Source organism: Odontesthes bonariensis, chromosome 23 (genome assembly GCF_027942865.1).
Source record: "Odontesthes bonariensis isolate fOdoBon6 chromosome 23, fOdoBon6.hap1, whole genome shotgun sequence".
Taxonomy (NCBI): Eukaryota; Metazoa; Chordata; class Actinopteri; order Atheriniformes; family Atherinopsidae; genus Odontesthes; species Odontesthes bonariensis.
The window spans coordinates 16,834,143-16,854,583 of NC_134528.1; the positions used below are offsets into that span (position 1 = coordinate 16,834,143).

The following is a 20,441-nucleotide window of genomic DNA, read 5'->3' on the forward strand; positions in this document are numbered from 1 at the left end:
AGCTTTTAGTTTGTCATGTTATTTTGAAGTTGACCATCTAGAAACATGTATCTTGGGTTAATTGGTGATTCTAAATTGACCCCAGGAGCGAGTGTGAGGGTGCGTGGCCATTTGTATTTGAGTGGCCCTGTGATAGACTGGTGACCCCTGCGGGGCATATGCCACCTCTTGTTCAATGGCAGCAGGGACAGAAAATGGATGGATGGATGAATTTTGAAGTGGCAGTACAGCTGTAGCCATCTTTAGACTGAGTTGGCACCTCAGAAAATTGTATAAAAAAAAAGTCCATGCTTTGATGGGAGATCAAAATGATTTTGACTATTTTATATGAATAGTTACTGTAATATTTGTTGTTTCACGGACAGAATGCTTTCACGGATCAAATTTACATCTACTTCCTTCTCATCTGTCATGCTACTCTTTCTTCTCTTTTTAGGGGCCTAAATTTTCATAGCATGCCTACTTTTATCTTTAGGGTAATACATCAGTGGAAGCCCTTACTTCTGTCTGTGCGAGGCTGCTCATTGGCCTGCCTCTCCTCTTTCAGGGGTGCTGAGATTAAATTTAATCTCCCAAAATATTTAAGTATGCTAAAGAGCATGAACTGTAATGGGGCAGCAGCAAAAGTTTGGGGGAATGAAAACAAACCCAGATAAAGATTATTCAAAAAAATGCATTGTCAGTAGAAGTGGCAAGGCCAGCTATCACACTATGATAAGGCCATTTCATTGCCACAATTAAAGATGAATGAGCTATGCATGACTTTGACGAAATAGGTGCTGCCTGTTCTTATCAGCCTGAGGTTATGGCTTAAAGCCCTCAATGCCAGTTTCACTCCGTGGCTCTGTTCTTCCTTGATGTTGTACTCAGGACTGAAAGGACCAGTATGGGCTCATCTGTCACCCAAAGCCTGTGGTTCTGGTTCAAAGGCAGCAAAAACAACAGGTTGTGATTTGCGGCACAAATTGCAGTTATATTATTTGTGTGCACTCACGTACAACAGGAAAGTTCAAAGGATTAGTTGACTCTGAGTCACAGCACACACACATACACACAGAGCTATGCATGAGCTTTCGGGCACTGATACTTCTATGCACGGATTGAAATCAATAAGATGACTGATTGAACATTATAGATGGAAGGATAAAGGGTTAGAGGAAGAGGAGTGACTGGGTCAAGTCCATTTTGTTCTTGAGTTGATAGGTGAGTAGGGAGGGAATTGTTTCCTTCCTGAGTCTGGTTGGCCTTTACAATTGACAGTTTTTTGGGTTTTTTTGGTCAGATTTGCTGACTAGTTAGAGGCAGATGTACACTGATGTTGACAATAAATCTTTTAGATATATTGAAGGTGACTAATTTCAAAACCTAATTTTGTCTTAAAGACTGATTCTGTGTTGCGTGTCCCTGACGAAAAGTCTGTATAATTGCCAGCTGATGGTCAGTTACGAGCAGCATCATCGGTGATCACATTGGTAATCACAGGTGATTGCCATGACCACCACCCGCAGGAGCCCTCCAGGGTTCCTAAAAACCCAAAGTGATGACAGTTAACTGACAATAGTCAAATCTCTGAAATGGTACTTACAAACAGGCGAATGACACGAAGGTGGCTTTTCCGTTTTTTACATACAGTCTGTAAATGAAACTTTAATCTTGGTTGGATACATAGTTCACTGATTGCACATGGAGTCAGAGGTTAGATTAGTGTATTGTTATGAACAGCACGTGTCTGTTTTCCACACAACAAACAAAAAGAGACCGACCAAAGTATGGCTGGTTTGCCATGGTTTAAATTTCTCTAAATCCAGGAAAGACCAGGGCAGAGTTTCTGACACTTGTATGAAATGCTGCTTGGCTTGACAGGTGACCATCTCAGTGCTCAGCTACATTCTTCTAAATATAACCACATTTGGCATTTATTCTGAAAGAACACTTTAGGCCGTATATTCTTGCTTTGCAAAAGGCTAAAAAAAAAAAAAAAAAAAGAGCCCACTAAGACCTTCAAATATCAAGTATCCCTCCTCAAGAGCTGCATGCTCATCGCTCTATTATGTAAAGACTGCACACTTAACAGACTTACGGGCTTAGTTATTGTTGATAGTCGATGATTGGACAGTCGATGATTGGACTTAGAGAACGGTCTGTTCAAGCAAGCATTTGACAGACAGATGAAAAATGGGGGAAAATGATATAAGGGCAAAATGCCATCAACATTCCTGATTTCATGCGTCAAGAGTGCTGCCACATCAGTAGCCGTGAAGAATCCCCAACCCCAGTTTGACTTAACAATTCACTCTCTTTGTATTGCACAGTCACTCATTGTGTGACTTATAGCTTAGACCCATCACATCTACTGACCTATATATCAACTGAGTGTGGCTGTATGGCCACATATGACCTTCTCTATGAACAGACTTGCTCCCAGCTTCACACAGTATGAGTATTGTAATAATAAGGGAAGTTCTAAAGTCGAGTGTGTCTCTGTCAGCTGCCAAACATGTATGGAACCCAACTCTGTCTCCTGCAGTCGACTGCCATCCCTCAGGAATGTGCCCCCTGACATTCTGAGGGATATTTTTCAGGGGTGATGTGGCATGAGTGAATGATTCTGGTGGCAAGGGTGACCACAACACTTGCGGTTCGCTCGTGCCGTCAATTCATTGCCAAAAATCCAGTGAAGGTTTTGTCCTCATGATGATTTACGTTGGAAAATTGTGTCTTTGCCAAGTCAAGCCTCATTTTCCCTGAAAAGTTTCAATCTGCCATAGCTTCCTCAAGTGGAATTACTGCACTGTAATATAAAGAGGAAAAATGAACTCTGTCAAAGTGAAAGGCCACATTGTAGTTTTTTTTCCGAATCTATGAGTTCAAGACTGTTCCAGTGCTTTCATTCTCTGTGATAGTGTTAACACTTTACTCATGAGTCCAGACTGTACCATCTTTGTTATTTAGTCTATGTAATTCGATTTTAGTTTGTACTATTAGTTTTAAAGTGAGGCGATAATAGGAATGAAAATGTTCCATGTTTCAAAGTACAATCAATTTCTTTGGTACAAACAGAGACTTTTCAGAATTAAGAGGGTCAGCTGAGAAGTTTTTTTTCCCCCGTCTCTGTGTCATGTGGTTTTTCTTGACTGACACACCCTTTTAGGAGCACAGATTCTGTTTCTGTCCCCTCACAGTACCTCATGGATTTATATAGTCCATTTTAAACAAGGCAAACATCTTCTGAGCATTTTAACAATGACTTGACATTCTCCAGACTAACAAATCATGAAGATTAACTTTGTCTGTCTCTGTTTCAGAGGCACTCTTGTGAAATGAGCCAAAATGAATACCTATTAGCAAATTGAAAGCTAAATATATGAACCAAACATAACTGCCCTATACATGCACTTGGATTTCAGTATTTACACATTATTCCACCTACTTCAACTAATTTTATGTAAACTTATGTATACTCACACAACCTCCATCTCCAACCTTCACACAACATCTAAGCTGTGCCCACAAAGGGAACATGTAGACCGTTAGCCAAATTTAAGATTAAATCTTTTGTTGGTGTAGTGCAGGGATGTTCAAAGTTGGTCATTGAGGGCCGCAGTCCTGCAGGTTTTAGATGTCTCCCTGCTTCAACACACCTGATTCAGATCAATGCATCATTAGCAGGCTGCTGCAGAACTTAACAAACTTTTGAAGAGATCCATTTCATTTGAATCAGGTGCGTTGAAGCAGGGAAACATGTAAAACCTGCAGGACAGCGGCCCTCGAGGACCGACTTTGGACATCCCTGGTGTAGTGGATCTGTGGTACTACTTTCTAATAAATTAAAACTGTAACTAGCAGCACTGTCAACAGTTAACAAAGAAGAGACTAATGCTTTCCAAAACATTTTTATTGGTGCTGATCAGTGAAGCATATTTTGGCAAAAGACCGTGTTTTTAGGAGGTGTACATTTATGAAAATTAGCACATGCCACAATATGCCAAAATTACAAGCAAATCTGTACCTAAGCTGCACAACAGAAAATAAATTACAATGAGAGCAGAATACAGGAAGGAAAGCAGAGAACTTCAGAGAGGAAAGAGACCAAGAAATCTTGTGAGAGTGAAGAGGGAACAGATGCTGAGAATGCGGCCTGGTCGATAAAAGCGATGGAGTTACTCCTCTGCACTCTCGGGTTTCTCTGGTTGACCTCTATGAGTGCTGATCCCGTTCTGCCGCAGAACAGGCACACACACGCACTGGCACAACATATGCACACAAACCAACGCAGGGCATGTGCACATGTGCTCCCTGTACATCATCCCATCCACATGAATAAACATTTAGAGGTGTGGCTGAAGCATGTGCACAGAAAAATGATATGGGTTATTTAAGGTGGGACCTGAGTCAGAAGTCTCAAGGGGAAAAGTGTAAGGGCAAGAAAAGAGATGTAGATTAACAAATCAGGGAAAGGATTCTTCACCATTTGGAATTTATCTCATCAGTTGAGCTTGTTGTAACCACACTATCATAACTAATATTAGTATCATTCATTTTATTATTATTATTTGGAATTACATGAAACTATGCTGAGAGGCATTTCAGGTTTTGTTTGCAAGCTAAAAAAAAAAACATAAAATCAAGCCCTTCCTTTTCTTTGTGCGTAAATCCAAGGTCAGCCCGTAAAGTATACGCTGTTGAAAAGTCAAAACCTGTGTGTAAAAGTCTGCAAAAGACTGTAATTACAAGTTCAACTCAGGTGTGGCTGAACATAATCTATTTGCACACACACACACTCCCCCAGTTACTTATACACTTATGTGAAGGCTCAGAACAACAATTTCTGTTCATATAATTACTCATTTCATCTTGGTAAGCACACGCGTGCCTGCATTAGCAGACAAAGGCAGGCAGAAAATTCCATTAATTTCACCAACAATCAGATTACGCATAAACATTGATATAATGAATGTCTGCAAACAGTTACAGCGGAGTTATAGTTGACAGAACCTGTTATTTTGGAAGCGGCACACAATTTTAATGACATGTTAGTGTTCTGACAAAAAAAAAGAAAAAAAGACAGCAGAAACACAGGATGCCCCACCTTTAAATTGTGTGTCCTGTTTCAATCTTGAAAGCTGTGTGTGGTGTGTGACTGCTGTGTCAGCTCACAAAAGAGCCTTTAATCAGTCTTAAAACATGATAAACCAAACCCAGCATTTGTTTTTTGGGACAGTAACCTTATGTTATAAGGTATATATAAGTATATTTTGTTGCATATTGAATTATAGGTAATCATACTTTCATATCAAATCAACTTTACATCTTCTACATTACTGTACTGAATTTGCTTTGTCAGTATGAAAAAAAAGTGCATTTGTGCTCATCAATGGGTACAGAATAGGTGAATTGTTGCTGTATTGATTTTAAAGATGTCTCCGCATGATGACAAGAAGAATTGGTTCAATAACCACTGTGTGCAAAGGAAACAAGCTGAGCTCAGCAGGAGAAGGTCACTCCACCTTGTAGCCTGAGCATGTTACATTTGAGGCTGTTGGTGGTTCAGCAGAGGCACTCAGGGTCCTGTTTTAATTGCAGTTCATAGTTTAAGGGAAAAGGAGGGCACGGCAATGATATGCAGACATGGATAGTAAATGGATTAGTGTGGATCAGATTGATGGAAAATAAGTAATTAGTTAGAACCAGGGCAGATAAATGGCAATGGTTTTATATGAGAGAAAGGAACGTACGTTTTTAAAAAACTTTATAGCTTAATCAGGGTTGAATCAAAGCTTTCAGGAAAGATTTGAAGCTACAGCTACAGACTTAGTGTGTCTGATTTAAGTGGGCAAGTATCAGACCGGTATCGTCGATCTCAATGGTCAAGTAAGACCATACCAGGTCAGTAAGTCTGGGATGTATTTTGGGGCAAGGCCAGTTAAGGCTTTGAATGCCAGCAGTAAGATTTTTAGAATTAGTATGAAATCTAACAGGGAGCTGATGCAGGAAGGAAAGTACAGGGTTAATGTGTTCATACCCTTTTTTCCCAGGTAGTGAGTCTAGCTGCAGCGTTTTGAATCAACTGGCAATGATGAAGGGAGCCCTGACTGAAATCTGAATAACAGTAGTTAAAGCAAGAACAGAAAAGTGTGCATAACGTTTTGATTGAGAGCAATTAAAAGAAATGACCCCATTTTTCAGATAGATTTTTGTCTTAAGCTGGAAAAGAACTGACCATCATGTTTGTCTTAAGCCTCAAAACTAAGGTTATAATGATATAATATTTACTCCTGCATTCCTTTCTGTTATTTTAAATACTACCAAGATAATGCTGCCCAATACAATCAGAGAAGTAGGCTTTTGAACTGAGCTCTGATAAGAGGCCAAATGGTCCTCTTTGCCTCCGTCCATTTTAAATTAGCTTTGGTCCAGAGAAGATGGCAGCATTTCTGACATGGCAACATGTTCAGGTATGGCTTATGCTCTGCCCAATAGAGCTTTAACCTTTGTTTGTGGTTGACACTGAACTGTGTTCACAGACAATCATTTCTGGAGGTGTTCCTGAGCCCCTGCAGTGATTTTCATGACAGATTTATACCTTTTTTATTGCAGTGCCGTCATCTGAAGGCGTACACAATGTCCCTGCACGCATGAATAAAACAAAGTTATTGAATTACGTTCTGTACAGACCTCTTGATCTTGGCTTTACAGAAGTTATGGAATCAATTAGATATAAATCTAATAATCAATTTATCAAGTTTGTGATTGGAGCTGTTTTGCATCATGTGATGGTCCCGTAAGCTGCAGCGTCCCTTGAAGTCAATACACACTGCATTACAGCCCATTCCTGGGAGCTTTTTCAAAAGCTTTGCTACCGTTACCTGCAATGCCATCTCTTGATGGAAGTTGATACGTTTTTGTGCAACTCATCCTACAGCCTTATGAAAATTAATGTAGTCTAACTTCCTAAGAGCTTTAAATTATGTTGTGTGGAATTGATGCACCACCGCATTAAATTCCCATTAGACTTTAACTGAAAGGCTTAACAAAGGAGCCAGTGTATTTAGGAGAATATTCAGGTGTTATAACTTGGACTTTTGTGGCTTTTGCTGACATTTTACACATAAGTTCTGAAATATATGTCCCAAGTTCTGAAAGAATCTGGAGGTTACTAAACAACAGCACATAACTTAATGAACCGAGCATCAGTCGGCTTCACTGACCTAGTGCTCAACAATAATAAAACTGGCAAATAACCCATGCTAACAAAGTAGCAGGGAAACAAACAGGGATTTGTCAGTTGTGAATATCCAACACTGAAAATAAATGAATTTGCTGCATGTCATGTGTCAGTTGAAACTGGCACAGAGGATTAGATAACTCTGTGAGTCAACACATTTCCAGATAGGCTTCAGGAAAATTTGGCACCAATGTCAGCATTAGACTGGGTTAAGAGTTATGAGGGATTGATGTCGCAATAATAACTTTACAGGAACATTTGGTAGATTGGTGTTGCCATAAAGCACTTATCACATGCTCAAAATTCCTTCATCCAAAAACCCCAAAGCCTCTCAGTGCATCATCTAATAAGCGTTTTCACCTCATTAGTGAAAAATGGCTGCCTTGCACTAAGAGGCTCTCCTGAGGTATGTAAAGTCCTTGGAAGCCAATGGGCTGATTTCCTGTTAACGATGTGAGTAAGAGTAAGTAAGTGACAGGCGAGGATAGGTTTCCACATCCGTGGTGAGGAGCAAACATGTCTGCTAATGGTTGGAGTGATGTGGGGAGGAGTGGATGGACAAATGTTCTCATACCATTGTTTATGGTTCCTTAGGGAGGAGAGAAAATTACCATGATGTGGTATCTAATGTGCGTGTTGGCGTGTTTGTTGTGTTTGTCAGCATGAAAGGCATTTGTGGTTACTCTTACTCTGGTGGAAAGAAGCTCAAAAAGTAGATCGATGATCTGTGTCTTGTCATATTTGTTCCATATTTAGACTTTGTATACTTTTTTTCCCCAATCGTATCAGACTAGAAATAACCCGGCCAGCAGAATATTAAAGAATGTTCAGCATGTTACTCCATCTGCTGCGACTTGTGGAGAGGCAGCCTTTGGTTTAGCTGACCTCTGACTTTAGCCATTTGTCTTTGAGCAAAAATATCCTCTGACTTGATGAGATTTGAGGTTTATACTGGAAATTCAAGAACTGTGTAGTAAGTTCACACTTCAGTACTGACAGAATTCCTGTCATTTACTCTTAAAAAATATAAATACATGTTGTGTTTTTTTTTGTTTGTTTTTTTAACAACATAGAAATTACACTCTTCCAGCCCACACAGGATTACCATTCAACTTTGCAGTTCCCTTGAGGGTTTCAGAGGTTTTTAGTGCCTTTCAGTCACTTTGCCTTTATATTTTTTTGTTTTCAAGACCTAAAATGACCCTTAATGAGCAGGTGCTTAAAAAGAGGAATAAGAGGGGGCATTTTAAAACAACAAACACTAAAAAACTTCACAGTATAATCTCCTGATTTGTAGCTGGTAATAATCTGACAGAATACAGCATGCCGTCGTACAACAAATCACATCATCATATACTGTGGTAAAATACAAAAAGCATGAGAATAGGCAAGGCAAGTTTATTTGCAGAGCACAATTCGTACACAAGGCAATTGAAAGTGCTTTACAGCTACATAAAACCACAAGGCAAATAAAATCATTCCAAAAAACATGAAATATAATCATTGATTAATTAAATTAAAAGCGAAGAATGCAGATAAAATACTTTCAGTTGTCATATGCACAGCTAAATAGAACTGTTTTCAGCCTGGATTTAAACATTGTCAGAGTTGAGGCCTGTCTCACATCTTCTGGAAGACTGTTCCAGATTTTAGGAGCATAAAACTGAAACGCAGCCTAACCTTGTTTAGTCACATAAATATACACAGTTCACAACACAGCTCGCTACTCAGTGAAATTCCATACTTTTTTAGTTCCATCACCTCATGAGTGAAATCTATTCTTTTTTTTTTTGTAATTTATCTATTTAATAATTATGAACTACAGTTACCAGGCCCTATAGAAGTGGTGAAGGAAGTATTCACATGTTGTCACTCATGTTGTCAAAATTCACGCTTAAGTTGCCTTGATCACTTCAATGGATAACTTTAACTCATGCATTCATGTAAAAGCAGGTTTTGACTTTTGAAGTTTTATCTATTTATTCATTTATGTTAGGTGAACCTCCCTTTGATCTATGTCATAACCAACTGCGACCGCTGGATATTTTTCAGGGATGGATCTGCTGAATATTTTCAACATTAACCAACAGATTGGTTTGTAAAATTTCTAAAAAATAGGAAGAGGCCATCACAAGTGCTCAGCTTATCCATTTTGGATCTGCATGTATTAACTATTAAGTAGTTTCACTTAGCTATCACATTTAATGAAGCGCAATTAAGTTTATATGTATATAGCCAAAACAAAAGTCATCTCAAGGTACTACAAATACATTTAGTACAATTAGATACAGTCCCATTTTATCCGTTGCAGCTCATTAGGTTAATTGGCAACAGGTGATTAACATGATTAGGTATAAAAAAAGAGCACCTAAAAGAGGAAGTCTCTTAAGTGTCTCTATAAAGGTGGGCAGAGATTTTAACAATTGCAAAGAACTGCCTCTGTGTGGAGGCAGTGGGCTGTTTCAGAGTAATAATTCACAATATATGTTCTTTTTATATATATATATACACATATGTTTTTGTTGATGTTTTTCTTTGCCCCTCTTAGTAAAGAACAGTTCATTTCTTCCACTGAATGTCTTAGAAACAAAATGTTACCATGTTAGATTAGCTCTAAAGGAAAATACACAACTATGCTGCTGCATTTTATCTTTGGCAGTTTTATCGTAGACATTCATCTGGTTTTGTTTTTCTAAAGTGCCTCATATAATTACATAAAAGTTTAACTAACCTTTCAATGTTGTAGATGCAGAGTAAAAGCTGGGTATTGCGAAACTGCTTTGTTTTCACTTTGTCAGAATGCTCATAACGAATATTTACCCCCTTACTCACATTTTTGTTTGTCTCTTTTAGTTCATAACTCGTCGCTGTCGCCCACACCATTCACTGGTTCTATGATTCCCACCTACGAAGACTTTACACCAGATGGCCTCCCACCAGAGGGCCCCACAGACAGCAGCACCACCACCACTAATGGTGATCCCCCATCGAGGATCTACCAGGGGCTGAACGATAAACTCATCCCCATCTACTGCTCCATCCTAGCTGCTGTTGTTGTCGGTCTTGTGGCTTTCATTATCTTCAAGAGGTGAGAACAGAGTATCCATGAATTGCAAATTGTATCTCTCAACCTGAGTACAAGACAAGAGTCTCCATCAGTTTTTGAAATGACTTGTTCTTTTTGTTTGTTTATTTATTTTCTTTATAATTTCATCACCCTTTAAATATATGTCTGCACACAGTTTGTGTTTCAGGCTCCTTACTTGATGGCAAAAAGCATTCATCTGAAATAATAACCCCCAAAATAACGAAGCCAATGTCCAATTACAGTTTGAATTTTGAGTTTCATATTTAATGAAATCATCTGCTGCTTCTCTGGCTGACATTCTTCTGCTATCCCATGGGTCACAATATGCTCCACTAACCCTCTCTTCCTTTACACCCCAACTAAATGTTGGATGTAAAATATGTTTAAGCCTCTTTGCTGTTTGGCGAGACGTGGGAAATAGCATGAGGACAGATCAGAACACGGTAGGCAACTGAAACAGCTTTTGGAGTCTTGTCAAAAGTCTGCTTTCCTGGTTTCACTTTAAGTGTCCAATTGAAAGTCTGAAGATCTACATTAATTATACCTTATTATGACCACAATTGACTGTCTATGCATCCAACAACAGAGCACCTTATCGAGGGTGTCTCGGCTGTTTTTGGAAGAGCTCGATATGACTTTTCTTTTGTAACAGCCCCACTCCTAGGCAGCATTTCTTATGTGTATTGATCCCAAGAAAACTGGTTAACTTTTGAATATTATATGTGTGTAAGTGATCTGTGCTATGCAGCAACACTAGATTCACATCTTCAGGTTCAATGTTACCGATTTATTACTTCTTTGCTTCACTACACACTCGTGCTATGGTGAGAGATCAAGCATATCTCAACTAGTTCAAGTTTTCAAGATAGAACTTTTTCCATTTTAAGATTTTATGTATCAGGACATAATGTAAAACAAAAACAAAACAACACCTGATTCTTGCCAGGCCTTAAAGTTAGTCAAATGCAACCTTGGATGAACCAGAACACATAATATATTACACAGTCATTAATTCTTTAACAAAATACAAGAAGAGCCAAGAAGAAAAAAAAAAAGTACACCCCTATATTCAGTTGCCTCAAGAATGACGTCTTTATGATCAGCCTCTAACACGGGACAACTCTTCTTTACCATGTTGCTTAAATTCATTGAGGTTTGCTGATATCCTGTGTTTGGTTTTCACCAAACATAGTGCCGTGCAACCACATTTTTTGGCTTGACAAGCCATTCAAACAAGCCATACTTCTGCAAACTTTATCTAATTTTACTGTAATGAACTTTAACATTTAACATGCTAACTGAGACCTGCAGAGTCTGGGATGTTAAAACCTGGGTTTTTTGCACTTTTTCTGATTGCACAGTGTGACTTTTGGATGAACTTGTTTAATATGTCCACTCTAGGGAAACTTGGCAGCTGTCTTGAATGTTTTCCACTTGTGAATAATCTTTCTTACTGTAGAATGATTAACTCCAAATTGTCTAGAAATGGACATATAGCCCTTCCCAGATTTATGGGGCAGCAACAACTGCTCCAGATCACCAAACTGCCAAAGCTTCTGCTTTTATAGAGGTGCTCCCACTTTGATAATTAATATTTAATCAAGTATTTTGATTAGTGCGTCTTAAATCCTATTGAATTGGTCAATGTGTACTTAGTTTTCCACACACTGCTTTTGCATTTTGGCTTAGTATTTGTTTAGTTGATTGATTGTATTCTCTCAAGTAAGCCTTGGTAGGGACCAGATTTAAATTATTTTTTTTTTGTTTGTTTCTTTTGTTAGTTTAATTTTTTTTTCATTATGACCTGATGTGCAAAACCTTAGAATTGAAAGAGTGAGTCCTTTCTTTTTACATACTATAAAGTATAAAGTATTGTGTGTTGACAACACTGGTAAATTGCAATTTATTGTGCCAAACTTAGTTCTTCTTGTCTATCGATTCATTCTCATTTAGGTGGAATAGCTGTAAGCAGAACAAGCAAGGAGCCAACAACTGCACGGTCAATCAGAACCAGACACCGTTACCTGAGGGGGAGAAGCTACACAGTGACAGCGGCATTTCTGTGGACAGTCAAAGCCTGCAGGAGCAGCAGGGCCAGACTCAGGCACAAACAGGTACACTGTAACACTGTCACACACTAATTCCCACGCGTACCTGCACAGAGACCACTCCCGTGTTACTAAGAAATACAACACAGTAGCTCTCGTTCATTAAACTGATGTGCTTGAATTGACTATCTGGACATGTTAAAACATCTTGTGCTGATTGCCTCTAATATTGAGTAACAAGCCAGCATTTTAGGTTTTTGCAAATATACATTAGTCACATGCTGCACCCTAAGCTGTCCCACCACCTGAAACAACACTCACACATCGCTTATCACATCCAAAGAACATGACGAAGATGGTGGATGGCCTGCTCACATCACTAGTAAATGTTCAATGATACGTTGTCAACCTCTGTGAGATAAAGGTGAACATAAATATGAAATGTTTCCGGATATCGTGGCTTGGTCGGACGGATTTCATGCGAGAGCTCTGTCTCTCCGAGTCCAGCGCTGATACTTGACTTGTGACCACCAATAAATACTTTGTTTAACCTAAGACTTCTCCAGCTTGTTCTTGGGCTTCCAATAAAACAATCGGGCTAACACCCTCTTAATTTCCCTCAACAGTTGTCACCATCGACGAAGAGCCTTGTTTGCTCCTTCCGCTCCACACCAGAGAAAAAGTGGAGAAGCTTCTTTTCAGAGGCGGCGAAGGAGATAACTGCAACCACATGCAGGACAGTGACTGGTACAACCTTGCCGGCCTCCTTGGATACGAGGAGGAGCGGATTGCGACTTTCCAGCAGGAAGAGCATCCGGTTCAAGCCCTCCTGTCTGACTGGGCAAGCAAGGACTGTGCCAGTGTCGACACGCTGTGCACAGCTCTGCGGAAGATTAACCGCGACGACATAGCTCAGAGTTTGGTGCTCAGTCCGAGTGCTACAAAGCCGACTGCCACATCTGTAGTGTAATTTTAAACTATAAGCAAAAACGTAACACCTGAACCTTAATCTTAAAATATTCCTTCACGACTTCCTTCACACAACATACGTAATTCATGCTACAACAATAGTGAGGAGCCTATGAATCACTCAAATCACTGATATCATGGTTGATAAAGGGAAAGATACAAGACATTTGGGAGAAACTTAAAGAGTATCACTCTACAAACATCTTACAGTTAATTTTACAATTTAAGAACCACACAATGTCCAGCTCTAGCGGATATACATGTTTTTCTCTCTAGATATCATTCCATTTTGAGTTTGGAAATAGACCTGCCTTTCCACACATTTGAAATCCTGCTTACCATCCTCTGACTTTTACCGAACATGGAGCAGTTGTGGGCTTTGAACTGAAGTTTATTGTGGATATGTGGCTCTTCAATTCCTTCAACTTGATCCTCTGCATCGTTACTATCTTCTTAATCCTTAAACACACATGGTCACAGTGGACCTTACTTAAAGCAGTCATTTGTCTTCTTTCCTCTAGATGTTTTCAAATCTATCCTACCAAAGAAGTGGAAATGTTTCTAGACAGTACCTGTCAGGTGACATTACATACATGCCATGTTAGACTTTTTCAATTTAACTTGACAAATGGCTTGTGTCTGTTACTGCAACTGGATGGCCCGCATACTTCAGAGTATCTGGATTTTTGCAAATATGACACACTGACAAAGTACTCAAGAATCATGTTAAATTAACCTGTTCACTGTCACAAAAACAAAGGCTACATCCATCTGTTTGCTCTAATTTTGAATAACTGTATTAGATTCCAGTAAGGAGCAGCAGTGCATGTGGAATTTATTTCAACTTCATCTTCAGTGATCTCTGCAAGTTCCATCTTTTTCCATCAAGTGCTGTAAGAAGTGGTAGCTGGACACCAACTAGGTGGTCTTGTGGGCTTTAGGTCATTAACCACGATTCCAGTCTATCTGCATAACACAGCCCACAGGCAGAGTCCTTCACACTGACACAGAAAAGGGAAGGTAACAGGACTTAAAACTTGTGTTACCCCGTAACAATCGCTTATACTATATGTACATAGGAAAACAAGTAGGCACCCAAAATATAGGCACACACTTGCAATATATAGCCATGCATGCATGTAATAAACTTAACACAAAAAATGGTAGCTCACATATACATTTTAATTCTAATTCATTGTTAAGGGAACAGAAAGCTTCAGATCTTGCCATGGTATGGAGCACTCTGAGGGGACCATATACTGTTTATTGTCATTATTTGTAGCGGTGTTACCCAACCGTCCAATTTTATCTAAAATAAAATGATTTGCAATGGGTGCTTTAGATGGTGGCATGCTACCTTCATGTAGGTACAAATCCCAGTGAAAATAAATCACACACAAAATCATCAGAATGCAAAACAAAAATGCAGGGTCTCGAATCTGTGTTCATCTTTATTTGCTTAATTCTCAGGGTATCGTGAATATTACACCTATTATTGAACCCTCCACATCTGAAAAAACAGCTCAATAAGTATTTATCCAAGGGAGCGAATCTCGCGACTGACAATCTTTCTAACAGATGAATAGGAGAGAGAAACTGGACAGAGAAAAGAAAAAGAAAAGGGTGTCTGGTTTCTTCTTTGTCTGGAACAATGACCTCTGGATAAAAGGCAAGTCAGCAGAGACAGAAGTCGAAGGATGTGTGATGAATTCTGACAAGGAGAAGCGGAAAAGTTTTGGATTACTTCAATGTAAAGGTGAAACCCAGGAATCTGCATTTGCATTAATCAGCTTAAGTTTAAAGTGATACTCCGGAGTAGATTCAACCTGGGGTCATTTGAACCGTGATATCCAGCCAAGTAGCCCACCCGCAGTTTTTTCGATATTGGCTGAACATCAGCTGAGTTACTGAGTTATCCCGAATAGCTTCTACAAGGGTTAATGGATCCTGGTCCGTATCTCCAAAATTACCACACTAAAATCACATGCCATGACACCAAACTTCTACAGTAGTACAAATATGGTCTGTACTCACAAAGCGATGCATTTGGAAGTTTGAAAATTGTCCAGGAGTTTATTATTATCAACACAAGCCTGATAGCTTCTCTGCAGCTAAAGCTGCGTCGACGTCACTTCAGGGAGCTGGGAGCTTCAAAGTAAGATGAGGGTTGATCTACTACTGTAGACAACAAAGTATATGCTATATTCTACATGTTTTTTTTATGAATTTTTATGTTGTAGAGTTGTGAAATTATTTTATCAATGGAGAAATTGAGCAGCCTTGCTTTGTTGTCTACAGTAGTAGATCAACCCTCATCTTACTTTGAAGCTCCCAGCTCCCTGAAGTGACGTCGACGCAGCTTTAGCTGCAGAGAAGCTATCAGGCTTGTGTTGATAATAATAAACTCCTGGACTATTTTCAAACTTCCAAATGCATCGTTTGGTGAGTACAGACCATATTTGTACTACTGTAGAAGTTTGGTGTCATGGCATGTGATTTTAGTGTGGTAATTTTGGAGATACGACCAGGATCCATTAACCCTTACGAAGCTATTCAGGATAACTCAGTAACTCAGCTGATGTTCAGCCAATATCGAAAAAACTGCGGGTGGGCTACTTGGCTGGATATCACGGTTCAAATGACCCCAGGTTGAATCTACTCCGGAGTATCACTTTAAGCACGCATTACTCTCCTATTGGCAGGATGTGCTCTTTACTTTGGGTTGTGTTGTGTTTTACCTAGTTGGTTTGAATTTGTCAAAGCATATTCAACTTTGTGACTGTGCCGATTTTATCCTGCCAGCTATGGATGACTTGGACCTACTTTCTCTTGTTTTTGTCTACTTTTTGTTATAGGGAAAATATTTGAAGGAGCAAACAGTTAATAATCTACAACTAACCTAATTCAACAACTTGAGCTTTTACTTGTCAGCACAGATCATTACTAACCTTAGTATACTGAGTGTCATGCTGTAGTGTTACTTTACATGAAGGTACTCTTACTACTCCCCAAAGGTTGTTGTATTTTAATTTCCAAATAATAGTTGTAAATTGTATTACATTTCTGTTGTTGTCCTAGACTGTAGCACCTATGTGTATAATCGTATATGTCCTTTTTGCATTACAAGTGCCTGGGAACTATTTCAGGTGTGTGCTGATGTACATTTATTGTTTTCAGCATTTTGTAAGTATACTGTACCTCCTTTTTTCCCCAATTGTAAATAATTGTTCAATTTCTAGATTTTAGCTTTAGTTAAAGCCTGAAGGGCGCCACTGTACAGTATCTATATAAACAGGACTGTTACATTTCACTGCTGTCCCAGTTTAATGTAAAAAAAAAAATGGCAAAGGGAATGTTATGTTTTACTGAGGCAATATACAAATTATTCATCATCCGGTATATTAATGTGGTGTGTCATTAGGGTGACTAAATTAAAAGTAAGATAAAACAGAGGCAGGAGGTCTTTGATAACCCAATTTATATATATATATATATATAAATAAATAAATAAAAACAAAAAAACACCTAAAGATGTTTTCCAATTTTGGTAGGAATTACACCATAATAGGCTGCACTGTGATTTGAAGCATTTTAAGTCTTAAAGTACTAACTGAAAAGTTTAGCATTTGGGAACATTTATTTGCTGTCTTCTCATGAGTTAGTTTCCAATGACACTGCATGAAACGTCTCTGTTCTTGGCTGGTGCTGCCTTCCAATGAAATTCATGAGATCATGGGTAGAATTTTTGCACAACTTGTGAACTCTCATCTTTCATAATATGTCCAATTACAAGGTTGTGAATGCACATAATGGAGGGAACTAACAGGGACGCTTCCTGTGAACTTAGTAAACATGATCCTATATCGAAGCAGCACTCTTCTGCCTGTACCAGACAGAGCTAGGTTAACTGCTTCCTCCTCTTTATGCTAAGCTAACTGGCTGCTGGCTATTATTTTAGCTCCTAAAATGCATTTCCCAAAATACCAGGTTTTCCTTTCCTTCAAATCAAAAGAATCGATTCTGAAATTTGCAGCCTCTGTCATGTACAACAGTTGAGAGATAAACAAGTTAAGCCAAGGATAATTTGTAAGCCTACACTCTATACAAATCTAGATATAGAGTCCAATATTAATTATGAAGCATGTTAACAGGTCATATATTTAAAGACAGCTCCCAGCCATCCTGAATATCTGAAAAGTTACAATATAGTGAGTAGTAACGGATCACCAAAAAAATTAATGAGTCTGTCAATAATTGTCAACTAGAATAAACACGCTACATTACACGCTGTAAGGCCTAATCTCTGGATTTTCTATGGTTAAGAAAGCATTTTGGTTTAATGATTTTGTTGAATACTATCCGTCACTAGAAGATGACAAACCCTCTGTTCAACCAGAAGACAGTGGTACAGCACATCATGTCCTCCTGTCAGAGGCAAAACCTGATGATGGAGGCTCTCTTTGGACAGTATTTGTTCACTCTGTGAAGTTTGGTGGACAGAGAATGAACTTCTTGTACAGTAAACCCAGTTGAAGGTAAATGTAGTGATATTGCACTTTGGAGACAAAATACAGAGTAATTACACAAAAGGGGTCAGGGATGGGGTGGGAATGTGAGGGTGAAAGACTGTCTTTGTAGTTTGTGCAGTTTAGGAATAAGTCGTATAGTTGACAAGACTAACAATGAACCAGGATTGAATTGTACAGATCTGAGAAACACTGAATGTTCCTTGTAAACTAATACATATACTGTTCTATGATTAATGTGAATTTGCTATATTGCTACAGCAGACAAGCAGTAAATAAAGCTCTTAAATTCACTCGTTTTCTGTATTGATCCACAACACACAAACACGCATGTTGGTTCAAAAGGTCAGAGTGCTCAGTAAATAAATGACACCACATAATCAAGATATTTACAAAATATATGTATATTTACATATTTACAAAATTGATTGGATTTTTCTACAATTAAGTGCTATTACTTCATTCCTTTTAGCAGTTTAATGAAGTATTTATTATGTGTACAGTATTATAAATAAAAAGACCTTTCTTGAGGAGACACTAGTTGCATCCTTTTACACACGCAAAAAAAATTCTACCAAACTTAGCCAGTTAGCTTCTATTAGCTAAACCAATATTAAAGACAAGCTAACTCTGGCAGTGTTCTTTTTTTCACACGAGAAATTGTGATAAGTAAATAGGTTGATATTAAGATATTGTAATCATATCTAAGTTCCCAATCACAGTGTGGTTTGATTTTGAAACAGCCCTGGGTTGTTTTTCTAGTTTTCTCTCAGAACTGAGAAGGCCTGTGCAATTTCCTTTCTGAGTCACTAAAGTTCTTTGACGTGTAACTCAAGCCAAATGAGACAGACTGATTACTGGAGGCTTCGGCACAGTGAGCGATAAAAGAGAGGGGGGGGCAAAAAGGGGCCAAAGCAGGATGAACTAGTTCCTCTTAGGCCTCATTAAACTGACTCCATCAATTATGGTGTGTGGTCAGTGGCAACACAACACTATCATAATAGCCTGTCAACACCACTGGACTTGGGCTGGTGAGTGATATACCATAATTAATGGTGCATGAAATGGCACATGCGTGCTTCATATTTTCACTGTGCTTCAGTCAGTGGTACTCAATGTGAAAATATTATCAGTCAGTGTGAAAATATTGTGATGGATTAGTGTTTCCTGCTGTTGTTTTTGTTGTAATTCATACATATGCTAGCGATGTAGAACAATATTTTTCAGTGTGGTATAAGATTCCATGACATTGTGTAACATAAAAACATAACAGTTTGAAAACAATGTTAAAATACAACTTTCCATAAATACTTAAAATGCAAGAACACATTAGAAACATAATGATACATGGGCCATGTATAAAACACAGTAGTTGTGCCATGTATGTTCAGAGATATCAAGTCTACTATTGTAAATCCACATTACTTTGTGAGGTAGAATTGTGATTTATTATCAACATTCTACTGTGTGTAAATTATATGAATAGGATTACTTACAATAGGTATGATAAATACAATATTCATAATATTAATCCATCCATTTTGTATACCCGCTTAATCCAATTTAGGGTTGCGGGGGGGCTGGAGCCTATCCCAGCTGTCATTGGGCGAGAGGCGGGGTACACCCTGGACAGGTCACCAGTCCATCACAAGGCCACACAGAGACAAACGAGACACACAACCATGCAAGCTCACACTCAGCGGACATACTAGGGACAATTTAGAGATACCAATTAACCTAACATGCATGTTTTTGGACAGTGGGAGGAATCCGGGGTACCTGAAGAGAACCCACCCATACACAGGGAGAACATGCAAACTCCACACAGAAAGGCCCCAGCCAGGAATTGAACCTGAAACCCTCTTGTTGTGAGGCGGTGTTGCTAACCACCACACCACCGTGCAGCCCCATAATATTAATATGAATTCAATTTCAAATTTGAAGCACTTGACCATACTTATAAAAATGACACTCAAGCTGTCGAAAACTACACATAAGAGAAACCTCGTGCTCACTTCACTGTGTTCCCAATCCAATTAAATCTGATATAACAGTCTTTAACCTGCATACTTGCTCCCTACAGTCTGATCTGCCTTTGTTTGTTCAGATAAGAAATGGCATAAGCAGGTTGTGAAACAGTTGCAGTATCCAGTATCAGTCTCTATGTGACCCGTGGTTCAAATGGAAAACACATTGCTTAGCTAGCTCCTGCTAACCTCTAGTGAGTCGTTATTGAGGAATGTTTGACATGTAAAGAAAACCATGTGTGTAGAAGTGACATGTGTTGGTGAAAGGGGATAAGTCATGTTGAGTTTTGGTGACAGGTTGAATTTTGCTTGCATGTTAAAGAAGGTGAAGAAAAGTTACTTTCACTGAGCGTCCATTCTGAGAAGCCACACATCTTCTAAAGAGTGCTATTGTGCATGTATTAACATCATGCTTCTGCATGTTGACTTACAATTCAAAATTATTTCAAACTGCTTAAGTTCTTTTAAGGATTACTCCTACAATAATAGATACCAGCTAGTGAATCTGGAGGCCATGCTTATACTCCTTTCACGTAAGGAGTATAGCCCAAATGTAAT

At 38.7% G+C, this 20,441-nt stretch overlaps 1 protein-coding gene across 2 annotated transcripts in view; it reads left to right on the top strand.

The window, feature by feature from the left end:
• ngfrb (nerve growth factor receptor b) overlaps positions 1-18,149 on the top strand; it is a 49,174-nt gene extending 31,025 nt beyond the window's left edge. For both annotated transcript variants that reach the window (XM_075457776.1, XM_075457775.1), the window contains exons 4-7: positions 10,079-10,313; positions 12,267-12,427; positions 12,988-15,132; positions 16,009-18,149. In XM_075457776.1, the coding sequence (XP_075313891.1) occupies positions 10,079-10,313; positions 12,267-12,427; positions 12,988-13,331 (740 nt within the window). In that variant the 3' untranslated portion in view covers positions 13,332-15,132; positions 16,009-18,149. The remainder of the gene's footprint in view (positions 1-10,078; positions 10,314-12,266; positions 12,428-12,987; positions 15,133-16,008) is intronic.
• The last annotated feature ends 2,292 nt before the right edge of the window (positions 18,150-20,441 follow it).